Source organism: Penicillium malachiteum, assembly GCF_028827825.1.
Source record: "Penicillium malachiteum strain IBT 17515 chromosome Unknown utg000002l:1.0-8849297.0:1.0-8852440.0, whole genome shotgun sequence".
Lineage (NCBI taxonomy): Eukaryota > Fungi > Ascomycota > Eurotiomycetes > Eurotiales > Aspergillaceae > Penicillium > Penicillium malachiteum.
The window spans coordinates 421,706-436,005 of NW_026643095.1; the positions used below are offsets into that span (position 1 = coordinate 421,706).

The 14,300-nt window shown below is 46.7% G+C and overlaps 6 protein-coding genes across 6 annotated transcripts; 4 read left to right on the forward strand and 2 right to left on the reverse strand.

Moving 5' to 3' along the window:
• Nucleotides 1-456: 456 nt before the first annotated feature.
• N7483_003210 (putative autophagy protein (Atg22)) lies at nucleotides 457-2,362 on the reverse strand (the record flags this gene model as incomplete). The annotated part of the gene is made up of 6 exons (XM_057086647.1): nucleotides 457-813; nucleotides 872-1,033; nucleotides 1,092-1,216; nucleotides 1,265-2,020; nucleotides 2,111-2,145; nucleotides 2,205-2,362. 6 exons carry the CDS (start codon nucleotides 2,360-2,362, stop codon nucleotides 457-459), a joined length of 1,593 nt encoding a protein of 530 aa, XP_056946476.1.
• Nucleotides 2,363-3,073: 711 nt separating this feature from the next.
• On the reverse strand, nucleotides 3,074-4,015 carry N7483_003211 (SDR family NAD(P)-dependent oxidoreductase; the record flags this gene model as incomplete). Its single annotated transcript, XM_057086648.1, has 2 exons — nucleotides 3,074-3,273; nucleotides 3,322-4,015. The coding sequence occupies 2 exons, from the start codon at nucleotides 4,013-4,015 to the stop codon at nucleotides 3,074-3,076; spliced, it is 894 nt and encodes a 297-aa protein (XP_056946477.1).
• Nucleotides 4,016-5,186: 1,171 nt separating this feature from the next.
• On the forward strand, nucleotides 5,187-6,104 carry N7483_003212 (uncharacterized protein; the record flags this gene model as incomplete). The annotated part of the gene is made up of 3 exons (XM_057086649.1): nucleotides 5,187-5,366; nucleotides 5,431-5,559; nucleotides 5,643-6,104. The coding sequence occupies 3 exons, from the start codon at nucleotides 5,187-5,189 to the stop codon at nucleotides 6,102-6,104; spliced, it is 771 nt and encodes a 256-aa protein (XP_056946478.1).
• Nucleotides 6,105-6,317: 213 nt separating this feature from the next.
• N7483_003213 (uncharacterized protein) lies at nucleotides 6,318-7,781 on the forward strand (the record flags this gene model as incomplete). Its single annotated transcript, XM_057086650.1, has 3 exons — nucleotides 6,318-6,385; nucleotides 6,561-7,110; nucleotides 7,275-7,781. The coding sequence occupies 3 exons, from the start codon at nucleotides 6,318-6,320 to the stop codon at nucleotides 7,779-7,781; spliced, it is 1,125 nt and encodes a 374-aa protein (XP_056946479.1).
• Nucleotides 7,782-8,255: 474 nt separating this feature from the next.
• Nucleotides 8,256-9,362, forward strand: N7483_003214 (5'-methylthioadenosine/S-adenosylhomocysteine nucleosidase family protein; the record flags this gene model as incomplete). Its single annotated transcript, XM_057086651.1, has 1 exon — nucleotides 8,256-9,362. One exon carries the CDS (start codon nucleotides 8,256-8,258, stop codon nucleotides 9,360-9,362), a length of 1,107 nt encoding a protein of 368 aa, XP_056946480.1.
• Nucleotides 9,363-12,202: 2,840 nt separating this feature from the next.
• On the forward strand, nucleotides 12,203-14,093 carry N7483_003215 (MIP/aquaporin family protein; the record flags this gene model as incomplete). Its single annotated transcript, XM_057086652.1, has 2 exons — nucleotides 12,203-12,244; nucleotides 12,321-14,093. 2 exons carry the CDS (start codon nucleotides 12,203-12,205, stop codon nucleotides 14,091-14,093), a joined length of 1,815 nt encoding a protein of 604 aa, XP_056946481.1.
• Nucleotides 14,094-14,300: the final 207 nt, after the last annotated feature.

Sequence of the window (14,300 nt, forward strand, 5' to 3'; positions counted from 1 at the left end):
GAAATTGACAGATATGATATGTAGGAGATTTTTGAGCCCATCAAGTGTTCAAATGTTATATAGAGGCCAGGATTTTGCTTCGGCGCCGAGCGTTGAGTACCTCGGCGCCGAGAGGATACCAACTCGGTCGTTGTTCGCCCAATACATGAAGCATCATTTTTCGGACCCTATCGAACTGACGATCTCAAAGTAGCCTGGGAAACATTCAATGTTTGAATGATGGGCAGACTTTAGTAATTTTGATGATTGCATGAATAATGGTTCCGATAATTTTTAAATTGTGAAAGTTATAGTTCTAGACTGCGATGTGTGTATACTAATAGCAGCCCTGGAGTAATATCATATAACTTGAAACCACCAACATCGAATTTTATGCACATGTGCATGCATAGAGTCTTCGTGTATTGCTCTCCATAACGCCCAGTTGCCTTCGTAAATTCAGATCATCGACATTGATCATGCTCTATTGCCTAATGATTCAGAGCCGTTATCCTCGAGACGCCGCATCTTATCCAACAAGAACTTCTCCTGTTCTGCTTGACTCTTCTTCAAATCCACTCCAAACACCAGAATAAGGAAGCTGAATATACTCAATGCAAACAGGAAATAGAACGGGGTGGATGTGTTCCCAGTCGGACTAGCATCGATGATAGCACTCGATACAATTGGGCCGATAAATGATGAGGTTTTTCCAATGATGCTGAAGAGACTGAAGAACAGGAACTCGTGTCCCCGGGGTGTAACCTCGGAGATCATAATTTGGGAGTAGCTGTACCAGGGGCAGACAAAGAGTCCGTAGAAAGCTTGATAGACCTGCGCAAATAGTTAACCAGATATTCCGTATCTTAATAATAGGAGGGGAACGGCATACCCAAACTTCCCACACATTATGAAATCCAAAGGCTTGAGTCCAGATACCGATCATTCCCCAACCATCAAGAAGGATGATGCAGAAAGCGATGGCATTGAACATGGTCTTTGTCCCCAGTTTGAAGCGTTGCTGAATATACCAGAAAGCATAAATTCCCACACCCTGCGAATTATGAATCACGTCAGAAATTCCATGGAAAATCCCAATGTTTGACGCTCACCTGAGCCGCAATTCCGACAATCAAAAGATAGGTAAGCTGCAAAGTATTATAGGAAACAATACTATTTTGTAAAGTAGAGATTACTGTAACTGTGGTGTTGAGCGAATCTCCGAGGAGGAAGTAGCCTGGAACCAATTAGCAATTGTTGGTTGAAAGATCAAGAGAACTCATACCAATAAGGTAAAGTAGACTCTGCTTTAGATGCCAGATTTGTCTCATGGCATGCCAAAGCTGCCATATACCAGCGATGAAAATAGATCGCTTGCCTGGATCTAGTCCTGGACGGCGCTTTTCAAGAAAGAACCATGGCAAGGCCACAAGAACCCAGACACCCGAGGCGAAAGCGATCAACACACTCAGTCCCCAGTTGTTATTTGCTTGGCTTGCATTAACGTCCAATCCAAACATGATTCCAACAATGCTAGCTAGAATGAATATCTCTGCAACAGATTGAACGTAGAAGGCGATATTAGCCAAGCGACTACGCATCATAGTATCCGCGTAGTTGTATTGCTCGCGCGTAATGATTCCCGAGTTGTATTCATCTGCCTTTTCCTTCATCTCAACAGTGTTGCGGGCGAGCGCTGGGAACGCGGCAGTCCAGAAGGTCAATGTAGTTTGATAAGCGATCAGACCAACAATGTAGAGACCAACTCCGACCTTCCATTCCTCCCAACTATGAACTCCGAGCCAACCAAAGCCGATTGCCCAAGCGACAATAGATAGTCCGATTAGAATGTTGGGTCGCCAATGGCCAAAGTCGGCAAAACTTCCAATCACTAGGAAAACCACCACTTGGATCGCGAAGGAGATTCCATTGCATAATAGCACAATACTATTGACAGTACGCGACTGTCCAATAAAGTATAGCATTCCATCTGGTGGAGCCGCTTGGTAAAGCAAATTCTGGAAAGCCGTGGGTGCGAAGTCTATACAGATTAGCTCATTAGCTAGATGCTCTCGTAGACGCCTTTGGGACCAAAGGTGGAAATCATTGAATGCCAAAATATTGCACCTACTGAAAAGAGAGAGTCCATTGTTGCCGATGTAATAACTAGATGGTAGGAGTGTTTAGTTTCTCCCAGTTCCTGGACTCTTCATTGAGCAACGCACGAGTAATAAGCCCAGATCTCCTTTTTGGATGTGTGATAGTTCTCGTCAAACTGATCCGGGGCGATATTATCGATTTTCTTCAGTTGTTCGAGACCCTGAGGTGGACCTTGAAGATCCACCTCAACAGTGGAGAGAGCACTGTCCTTTAATTGATCCATAGCTCTCGTAGAAACCCAGTCAAACGCATGCCAGTTGGAATCACGATCACGGAAATCAAAGCAGAATCATGAACGGAACCAAGAAAAAAAGGAAAAAAGAAAAAAGAGGGGATATCGGGTGAAAGGTCTTGTTCAAGGTCACTGAAGATTTAATCCATTTAAATTGCCTCTTGACCCGCGGCCCCGCGTGCTAAAACCCTGTGAGAGGCGGAGTCCAGTCGCGTTGGAATGCTGGTGCCGATCGCGCCTTCACAATTTGGATTTATCTCCACCACATGACCCGACTTGGTTTAGCGATTGCTTAGTGAACTCAGCGTACATGGAAGTGTCCTATCATAACCATCGCTATTGAAGAACGTGTATCTCTGCGCTTGGACCTTCTGATGACAACCTTGGAAGTGGGGCTTAATTAAGCCAGTGCCGCTTTTACGGGCTCAGAGTCTTAGACTCAGTGAGTAGCTTGCAATCAATTGACTCGATCAATTGACTTGAGGATGGAGTCTATCTTGGTCTTGCGAGCAGATAAACGCCGAGGATCAGCAGCATTTTCATGTTTTTCCTCCCAAGTGCAGTCACAATTTTCTACGAACAGTTTTGATCCAATGTTTGCTGTACTCGAGCTAGTTGAGATGTGAAGGTTGAGTTGTTTGCTATCACATCGGGGAAAAATTCTCTAAGCTATACTCAAAACTAACAGCTAGCTTTCATCAATCAAGATTTCCAAGTGGCACTCCAGTTGGTATCTTGAAACGGCCATCCACCCAGCCCAATACTAAGCAGGTCATTGCTTTCGATCTCCTTCGCCTTCGCCTCCAGCTCATCAACATCCCAGTTTGCCCACAAGAACTTGCTCTTCAAGAACCGAGACTCGGGACTAGCAAGCCAAACATTGAAGTGCGCAGGCAGAGAAACTAACACAATATTAGTATGTGGCCCATTTGGTTCAGGATCACACTTACCATGATCTTCAATACCGGTAGCTTTCACACCTCCTGCTTCCTTATTCATGTCTGTGTCCACAATACCAGGCTGAATATGAAAAATGCTCAGATCCGGGTTCCCAGCAGCCACAGAATCCCAAAGCCGGAATACCGCCAGCTTGGCCACATTGTAGGCAGAAAATCCGGGGCCGAAATTCACGTGGGCAGCAGATGAATTGATATCGATGGCAACTGCATTCTTCGATGCATGGCGAAGAAAGGCCTGCGCGACGAACAAAGATCCTCGCAAATTCTGATCGACAGTGACCAAGAACCTCTCACCATCTACATCACGAACCGGATCTTGGGGACCAATCATGGCCGCACCGCTAACCAGAACGTCGAGTTTCCCAGATTCAGCAAACTTTGCAAATGCTGTATCGACTTGATTCTTGTCCGTGACATCAGTGGGGGCCACGAATACCTCGACATTGGCAAACTTCTCTTCGATGAGTGCTTTGGTATCAAGGAGGGGCTGTTCTCGGCGGCCAAGAAGGGCAATTCGAGATGCCCCTGCTAGTGCAAAGGATATTGCTGTCTCTGCACCGATTCCAGTACCACCTCCAGTTACTAGTACACTCTTTTCTTTGGCGGAAAGCTCAGGACGGTTGGGAGAGATGGATGGGTAGCTCTCCGTGTGCCATGTCGTAGTTGGGGATGGAAAAGGCGCCATATTGAGTGAAAGGTAAGATGATATGCAAATCTTCGGTCTTCTAGAGGCAATGAGGTAATTGCTTGAATAGAAAGCATCCCTTCGAGGAAAAATGGCCTTGCTTAAATAGTATGGTTTGACATGCGACTTGCCACTGGTCTCAGACTCTCAGTGGCGGAGATGTACAATTTGAAGGGCACTATGGTCACCATCGTTGAATCCCAAATATCTCACTGCGGAGCATTCAATTTCCTAGAGTAACATCAGCTGAAAAAAAGATCAATGAAAGGGGAAGATGGATTATCATTCCATACTCGGCATTTACAATTTGGCCCGCCCCGAGCTGACAAATGTCGAATAAGGTCGACCAGCCCCAACAAACTGCCCCGAGATCTCGACCTACATTGCGCTGTAACACTTCTTCATTTTTCAAAATGTCGGGAAGAAGATTGGACTCTGTCCTGCGATGTGCGGAATGCAACAAACCATTCGATAAGGGTAACTCTTACTTTCACATACTGCTTTCTTCACCATGACCGCTTCGTACTAACCTGGCAGCGTTCTAGAATCCACACTGAAAAGACATGGATACTATTGTCGATCTCAACAAATTAGTATCTCCTCGAAGCCTGTATCATGTACTTTTTGTGCCAGACGGAAGGTCCGCTGCGATAAGATGAAGCCTGAATGTTCGAGGTGCAAAGTCAAGGGCCTTGAATGTCGCTACATCACAAAGTCAGCAGAAAAAGCAAGAAAAGGCAGTCAAATCCGCCATCTTGCCTCAAATGAACAGAGCCGTACGATAAATCCATCGCTCTTAACTCCTTCATGTTTTCAAGATCATCTAGAGGAGAATGACCATGATGTTACAGGCGGGAACGGTACCCTTCTCACATTAGAAAACCACGTCGCAATCACCGAAGGAGAACGTCCCAATTGGGATATAACAGACATTGTTTTCAACGAATTTTTGACAGCTGAAATCAATGGAAATGTTCAAGAGCCTTCACCGGGCTGGCGACTATTTGCTGATCATGAGCCATTGTTTGACCATACCCACTCTGTAAATTGGTCTATACCTTCACAACCAAGCTCAAACTCTCGGTCTCTCAATCAGCGACCAAAAACTCGACCTGATACACAAAGAACGGTCACTCTGATCCAACATACTCTGAAGTCCTATGTTCTGACAATGTTGCGTCAAAATGCCCTTCCACCATTCATCCATCCAAACCAGACCTCAACGACATCTGAGATGGAGGCACTGGACAACTGCATCAGTCTAGTGTATATGATGGGCAGTGGACTAAGTGGAAGCCGCAAGCTGTTCTGGAAGAATGTACAGATGGAGTGCGAACGACTGTGTAGCGAGGTAGGTCAAGTCTGCTATGAGTCCATTGAAATCGGGTTAATGACTAATATATCATTCAAATTAGGCCTGGAAATTATCCAGTTGGGGACTGCTTGCGGCTATGCAGTCTGTGTCTATTTATATCCTTTTCAGATTAGATGAAGGTGAAACGGAGCACAATGATTTCGATTCGCTGTTACTCAATACAGTGACAGTAAGTCTAAAATTTATAGGCTTTTCGCGAATACTACTACTACTCCTACTACTACTGCTCCGATGTCTAATTGCAGCCTACAGATTATAGCCCAGAATCTTACCCGAAAAGACATCGCAAACAACTACAGCCGCGAACGAAGCTGGCGAGATTGGCTCTATGAGGAATCAAGACGCAGACTAGCGGTCATTTACCGAGTGGTGAACATGCTGGTCTACTTTGACCCTGCAACAATGTGCAATCTGCCCCCAGATCTAGTATTGGCACCACTTCCATCTAAGAAGGAGCTCTGGGAGGCAAGTGACGAGCAGTCCTGGGACTTAGAGAACAAAAGGGATCCTGCGGCAGGAAATGCTTTTGGTCTGGCGAGAAGCGGAGAGCTTGTTAGACTAGGTAGTGATTCCGATGATGAGGGATTGGTCCATTCTGCGATTACTTCTGTGAGCCCTTTACGAATGGCAGCGAGTTGGGAGGAGTGGTGTGGTGGCATGGATGGGTTCGGGGGCCTCATCATGCTTGCTGCTTTGTTGGTGGATCCTACTTGAAACGAATGACTTTGGCAAGCTTTAAGTGCAGAAATGACGTTGACCTGCCAGTATGACCCTTGACACTCGCGACCTGGTGACCAATATTGAAGGAAGCCCTGAAGACCATTTTAAGTTAGAAACCTTGGAAAAAGTCATTTGAAAGCACTTCAGGGCTCTATTGTCACTCTATCTTACTACTATCTAAGATTCGGTTATTTCTTGAGATGGAGCATGAAACTCCCTGTCGATCTCTCGAGCCAAGAGTTTCGGCCCCAAAACCCACTCAAGACTGAGGCTAGGTTCGCCTAGATAAATTTCCATCAGAATCAAATGATCTTGTTTTGGTTTTGACGGGCCTTTCCCTGTTCACCATTGCTTGTTTTCACGTGTCTTGGCAACAAAAAAAAACTCTGATTGTATAAGAAGCACGAACTCTGGATCTCACGACAACAAGTACAACATGCCTATCTTCAGCATCGGAAACGCAGACCTAAAAGTCGAAATCGCAGCTCCACAAGGCTGGACTTTTGCCGCGGGAGATTCCATCATCGGCACAGTCACTCGTCGCTCGCCAGTCGTCACACCCGATGCTACTTTAAGATTGATCCTCAAAGGGCACTTGGAGGTGATCGATCGCAATGCTACTTCAATGGGGCCTGATCTCTCAATGGGCCCTCATCATCATCATATGCCTTCTATTTCGTCCCGAGCCGTTGATAGACAACTTTGGATCCCAAAAACCCAAGTTCTCTTCCAAGGACCTCTACATCTTTCTGAGGCTACAGATGAGCCCATATCCTGGCCCTTTGAATTTCACATACCAGACTCCCCTGATATCCCGACAAGGGACAGGGAGACCAAGAAACAAATGCTTCCATCAGAATATGAAGCACTTGTTAGTGGCCCTTTGCCAGGAAGCTTCAGCTGTTCCGGGCAGAGTGTTCGTTCCTCTTTCTTCATTGAGGCATATCTAGAGGCGGAACTAAAGTATACACACGGTGGCAAACCATTTACATGGAAATCTGTATGTCTTGTCAAGATGCGACATACCACGGACATATTTGAAGGCTTTGGATCTCAAGAGAAAATGTTCACAAGGCGTGTACAAAGCCATCATCTTCTTCCTGGAATGCAAGACACGGACCTTTCATTCCGACAAAAGGCACAGAATACTTTGGCTCGTTAAAGATCCCGAGATTCGACTACCGTGTATATATAAGTGCACCACAGACTATTCACCTTAACGACTCGGCAATTCTTCCCCTTAAACTTCGATTTTCACAACCAGAAACACCTAGCAAAGGCAAAGAATATCTCCCAGAGGTCCGTCTTGTTACATGCAAGATGTCAATCGTATCAAAGACTATGGTCTATGTGGATGGATCACCCGCTAACTCTCCCTACGACATTGAGCGTCAAACTCATGAGCTGGGACTTGAGAAGGCATTTGAATCCACTGAAGCGGTTCCATTCCCTTGGAGCGAAAAGGCGGAGCCAGTCGACATCGGAAACATTTTCCAGCTTGTTCTTCGCTCGAATGGTCTTAAGGCCGAGGATACTTCTTTGAAAAGGCTACGTTTTCCAATTTCTCCAGACTCAATGTGTAGTATATTCTACACACCCATTCATTGGAGGTGGATATTTCAGTCACTATTGGGGGACAAGAGGATCGAATCCTTTGGGTGGGGCCAGTGATAATCCTAGGAAATTGATGGCTTTTGATCGATGGAAATTGAGTCGTGTATGGTGCATCATTCATGGGGTTCATCAATGCGCTGGTATTGGTTGCATTGGTATCAAGAACCTGGTCTATTTTGGACATTCAAATCGCAACTCTTCAGGCCTGTAGGTTTCATGTATTTATCAATGTATAATACATCGTGATATTGATTCCCCCTCTCTGGTCCTGATCAAAATATCTCGGGGCAACGTAAAGAATGATCAAGATCGGGCTAGAAGGATCGGCACCAAGTGAGGGGAAATCTCAGCCTCACTATCAGGTGACTAGCTCCTCAATGCCGTACATTTGTCGATACCAAGGCGCTGTGAACGTGGGGCCAAAACCAGTCGCCGCCCGCCTTCTTCGACTCGATCTGAGTTTTGATATTCAGTATCTTTGAAGATCCCCGAACGCATATACATGACTCCTGCCTTCTATGAGATTTCAAAATGTCCAACTTGAACCCCGAAGACTACACCGTTGGCTGGATATCCGCCATCCTTCCCGAGTATACTGCCGCCCAACTATGTCTAGACGAGAAGCATGAGCCAGTTCGTTTACCACCTGGGAACAAAGACCAATACACCCTAGGAAGAATTGGGAATCACAACGTGGTCATCTCTGTTCTACCGATGGGAGAGTATGGTACAGCATCGGCAGCTCGTGTAGCCGAAAGCATGACAAATTCATTTCCGAATATTCGCATTGCCTTGATGGTTGGGATAGGTGGCGGTGCACCAAGTCGGAAGCATGATATCCGGCTTGGAGATATCGTCGTTGGGATTCCTGATAATGGAGAGGGTGGTGTCTTGCATTATGACTTCGGGAAGACAATACAAGACCAAAGCTTCAAGGCTACAGGATTCGTCAATCAGCCTCCTACGATCCTCCTCACGGCAGTAAATGGGCTTGCAGCACAATACGAACTTGAGGGCAATGGGATTGAAGACACTATCACCGAGATCCTTGCAGATAAACCACGATTACGAAGAAAGTTTGCGCGTCCTGATACTGCAAGCGACCGGCTATATAAAACAAATGTTGTCCATCCCATCGATAGCGAGATGAACTGTGTTGATAGCTGTGGGATAAATAAATCTGATCTCATTTCGCGAAGCGAGCGCACCAAGGATATGGATAACCCGATGGTTCATTACGGCTTGATTGCATCCGCCAACAATCTTATGAAAGATGCCATAATCAGGGACCAACTTTCGAAGGAGCAGGATGTCTTGTGCTTTGAAATGGAAGCAGCCGGGCTGGTCAATCACTTCCCTTGCCTGATTATCCGCGGCATCTGTGACTATGCTGATTCGCACAAGAATAAGGATTGGCAGAGATATGCGGCGATGGTAGCTGTTGTTTATGCTAAAGACTTGTTGTACAAGATTCATTCTCACAATGTTGAGTATGAGAAAGCGATTGTGAATGTTCTTAAGGCCGGTGATGTTCATCGGAATACGTATATCAAGTTTGAGGGTAATAATTCGGGTGTGCAGATTGGACAAATGAATGGCTCATTCACCAATTCTGGCAATTTACCAGTCTGGCGATGATGGTTTTTGATTCCTCCATGTTTAGATATAGTGCAATTATTTACAATACTCCTAATACCAGTTTAATATCGACCAATTTCCTTCTTAATATTCCAATTAGCCCCCGCACAATGTCTGTCAATACTGGCTTTTCCAACAGCTCATCCATCCCATAATGTCAGAATTCGCCGTCCCGCATAGCCTTTCCCTGTGCAAAAATATTTCAATGGGGCCAGTGATTAGTGCTTTCATAGCGGTGGAACAATTCAATCTTCTTTTTAGCTCTTCCCTTGTAGCGAGCTCTCCGATCAACTCTTTTGGACGCTGCCCAGGTGGTTCTTCAAAAGCAACAACGCCCCATTTGTGGTAACCTCATTCGATGAGCTATGCTGATCCCTGCTGCGAGCAATCTCGGTTGTGCAACATCAAAGCTTAACATCGAGCCAAGCACTGTTCAACACTCCCCTCCAACAGGATAATTCGAATTCAGAGGAGATGGGGTCGGATACTCCGTTGGAGAGTTTAACTCGGATATTGATTTTCGGTTCAGTGGCTTTTTGGGTTGTTGGTGGTGCTGACCCTCTGCTGGCAATGCAAATGTGGCCAGTCACCTTGAGTGCCATGATTAATTCTAGTGAGATGTTTCATGCCAGTGGCGAATGATCAAGTGCTAAGTTGGGATCATGATTTTATCAAGGTTCTAGCCGGGACTGTGACATCTGGATAACCTTCTCAATTAAACCACCTCGGGATTTTTGTTTTCTCGTATGTAGAAATATGATACTATGTAGGTTTGCATGGTGACTCGGACACATACGCAACGTGAAACCTTCAAGTTGGAATCATGTCAAATTGAAATGCCTACATAATTTTCAGAACTGAAAGATGGACATGTGTGTCGAAACCACTCCGCAGTAACATTGCCCCAATGTTGAAGCTAAAATGGCGTATTTAAATGCATGATCGGCAGTGTGTCAACTTGAATTGGATTGCTTGAACGTTTCCTCTGACCTATGATGGTAGTTGAATTCTACTCTTTGAATCGCATAAGTGTAGGCTATACAGCCGGGCTATATCAAATGCATTATGCATCAAGGTTCAAATGTTTCAGGGGTGTCCATGCTCTAGAGAGAATTAGCGCCCACACTGCAGAGGGCAAACATTCCTTGTAAGAAGGGATTAATCGGGATGCTAATTTGATTTTCAAAGACAAAAAGTAACTAAAAATGCTTCACCAATGCCCCAGATGTCTGAATATTAATAGGGAATGGAAGATCGAGTCTGGAGAGACTCGTGCCACTACTCTCCTGGATAAGGAGAAAAAAAGCAATTATGCACGTATGACGGGACCCACAACAATTGACATCACAGTTTGATGGTGATAAGACCACCATTTATGCATATGTATGTGCCATAGCTCACAAACATTGCATAACTGATACAACCCTCGGAGTCGGAGTATTTGGGTAGGCAATGCATACCATTATAGGCAAGGCATCTCATGGTTGATCCGGGTTGATCAGATGGACTGTCAGTAACCCCGCACGGAATTGAGAATTTTGCACTGAATCATGTCAATCCATCATGTCTGGTGTGGTTCGTTACCATCGTCTAGGGATTTGGTGTGCTGCAAGATGACGATCGCACGGTCCACGGCTCCAGTTCAAGACTGGGGCCACTAGGGGGATGTGTCCGAGTTCCGGCACCCAATGATTCATGTAGCTGGTCTGTACGAAGTATTAGACTGCCAGTATGGAAGACTGTGTGTCCAAACAAGAGAACATCTGCTTGCGAGTTGTCAAGCTTTGATTATCTGATCGCAGGCTCAATCCATCCAGTACGATGGCTCCAGGTGCACCCTTAACGGATCAAAGGGTAAGCGGGGCTTGTTGGGTCCAGTTTTTTCAGGATGATTTGAAATTTGGGTAAAAACGAAAGACGATCACCTTTCACACGTCGGCGGTTAGTCTATACTGGAAAGCCGGGATGATAGCTCAAAGTGTTAGAATTTGAAGGCGTGGCTAAGGACCACGAGGAGTCGGAACGAATTACGACAATAAACGGGACCAAAGGGAGGGAGATATTTTCCATTTGGCCCAAAATTCCCATTCTATCACGACAGAGAATAGCGCGGTATCAAAGTGGAGACTCAATCCCTGTCAGGAGATATAATATGGGAGAATTGAAAATCGAGACAAAAAAAAGAATTTGGTTCGGGTAAAAACATTTGAACTGATGTCATCCGCATAACTTTCCTCTTCCACCCCTCTCCTCCCTTCATTATACACTATGTTCTTGAGTGGCGGCCACAACGCGTCCGGATAGGACGGGAGAAATTCTTGGAAGGAGATTGCATAAGTCCCGCTCAGCATTAGCCTATCAATGGCTGAAACCGTTCGACGCCTCCCGGCTGATGAGGGAGAATGGATGGAGCCAGGACCCATTCCATGGCTCAATCAAAAGCACAATGTGGACTCCATGTGTGGACCATAGTGGGCCAGGACAGGAACTAAGAGGCTTGCGCCCCTTTTCTATTGATTGGAACTTCTACCCACTCCATGCAAAGCTTGAGTACGCCAATTGGGAGATCTCGATGATCTTAAGCCATTGCGTCAAGTTTGTTTCCACTCGCTTACGAAGTGTAGAGAACAGGGACCTCGGGATGAGATGTTCTTATTCCCCCGGCATCCACTCTAAACGGTCGAATTTTTTCCTTTCCTCACTTTGAGCAATCAATCTTGCGTCAAAGGTTGTCTGTCGTAAGAACGGGTGTTGATCGTTGATCCCCGTTAGCCTTGGCAGCCTTGAATTGAGAATTTACCCGGAAACTGTTTGAAAAGCTTTTCACATTGTAAATCATCATGGAAGGTGAAGAAGGAGACCTGAGAAGGCCCCGAGCGCTGGTAAGTACGAATTACCCACCAAGTGCATTGTATGCCATGGTGATCTTTCATTTGACTAATAGCACGTTCTGTATAGTCCGGCGCAAGTGCGAGAAACCAAGATGGACCAACTTCCCCGAATCGTAGAGATGCAATCTCTCCCAGAGGCAGGAGATCTGGGGATGCGACCGAGGATGATGGTGGACTGCGACGACGTAGCTCAGGGCAGCGTAGCGGCAGTGTTGGAATCCCCAGTCTAGCTCCACGAACTACACTCGCGGCTCGAACACAGGGCAAGTTTACCCTGGCCGGGCCTGATGAGACCCCTCAACTGCGCATGGCTCAGGAGCCCTTTGTGCAGCCCGGATATGCGGACCTGAACCCTTCATATGAACAGCCTGCCAATGCGAAGCCAGTATGGTCTCTCGCAAAGCCCTTGCCCCGTGTGGTGCGACCGGGTATGGTGCCCACCAGGGATGAGCTCATTCAGCAGCGTGCAAACGCCCAGCTTCCACTTGAGAACTCACAGAGATACGGCTTGGATGTGGATCCCAATGACCTTGAGCAGGGGAGGATTGACAAAACCACCGACCCGCGGAAAATGGCGGCGCAGGTTGAGGATGCTCGGTTGCAGCGTGAGCAAGCCTTCATGAACAAGATCCTGAATGGTGATACCACATCTACCAGACAAGGATCGCGTTTGTCCCGTGCTTCATCTACTCGTAGAAGACGCCAATCGCAATGGAATCAGTCTCAAGAGGCGCTGTCGGTTGTCCAGGAAGGAGGCTCTGAAACCACAGAGGATACCGAAGTCCCTGGTAGAACAAATGATTTATTCAATGATGACCTGGGCCTGGGACCTATTCCCGAGCAGCAGGAGATCCCAGGGTTGGATGAACCGAAGGTCGAGATCCCTTTTCTCGACGAATCCACCCACCCCGAAGATTTGCATCCCCTGATCCAGGAGCTTGTGGAGGATGAAATTCACAACAATCACACCACCTGGTCTGTTATCCGGACACATCACCGCGAGGCTCTGGCCGAGGCTCTAGCCGTGTTCGTTCAGCTCACGATTGGTTTCTGCGCTGATCTGTCTGTCACCATTAATGATCAAGGCAACCCGAACACGACGGCCTGGTCCTGGGGCCTGGCCACTATGATTGGTATCTACATTTCTGGTGGTGTCTCCGGTGCTCACCTCAACCCTGCCGTTACCCTCATGCTCTGGTTCTACCGTGGTTTCCCCAAGTCCAAGATGCCGGAATACTTTGCTGCTCAATTCCTCGGTGCATTCTGTGCTGCCCTGGCGGCTTATGGTCTCTACTACCGCTCGATTGAGAACTATCTTGCAACCAACGCCACCAGCGGCATCGTCACCAGCTTTGTCACCAGCCAGCGTGAATCCTGGATCGATCCCGGAACGGCCTTTGCTAATGAGTTCTTGGGAACCACTTTCCTTGCATGTGTGATCCTGGCATTGGGTGATGACCAAAATGCTCCTCCCGGTGCTGGTATGAACTCGCTTATTGTTGGTTTGGTGATTACCTGCCTGTGTATGACCATGGCTTACCAAACTGGTGCTGCCTTTAACCCCAGTCGTGACTTTGGTCCTCGTCTTGCTCTTCTGGCTCTTGGTTTCCCTAGTGATCTGTTCCTGAACCCATACTGGTTCTACGGACCCTGGGTCGGCGCCATTGCCGGTGCATTCAACGGTGCGTTCTTGTACGATTTCTTCATCTTCACTGGTGGAGAGTCTCCTGTCAATTACCCCTGGGAGCGAACCCAGCGTGCGATGAAGAAGAGTCGCATGAAGTGGCGTCGCCGTCTCCATCTTGATAAGAAGAACGAGGATGATGTGACCCGAATTTAAGTGTTCTCTCGACCTGAAAGCGCCTTTAGGCCATCAGTTTGGCTCGCTCACTTGTTAAAACGGGGTGGCCGTTCCCACAAATACAAGAACGGTGTGCGATCGGAAGATGTTCATTTCTATCCATCATCGTGTCAACATTTGAAAATATTGCTTCGCGTTTTTGCGACTCGGACTCGGATGTATTTATTCGAAATGTTTGTTCTCGGA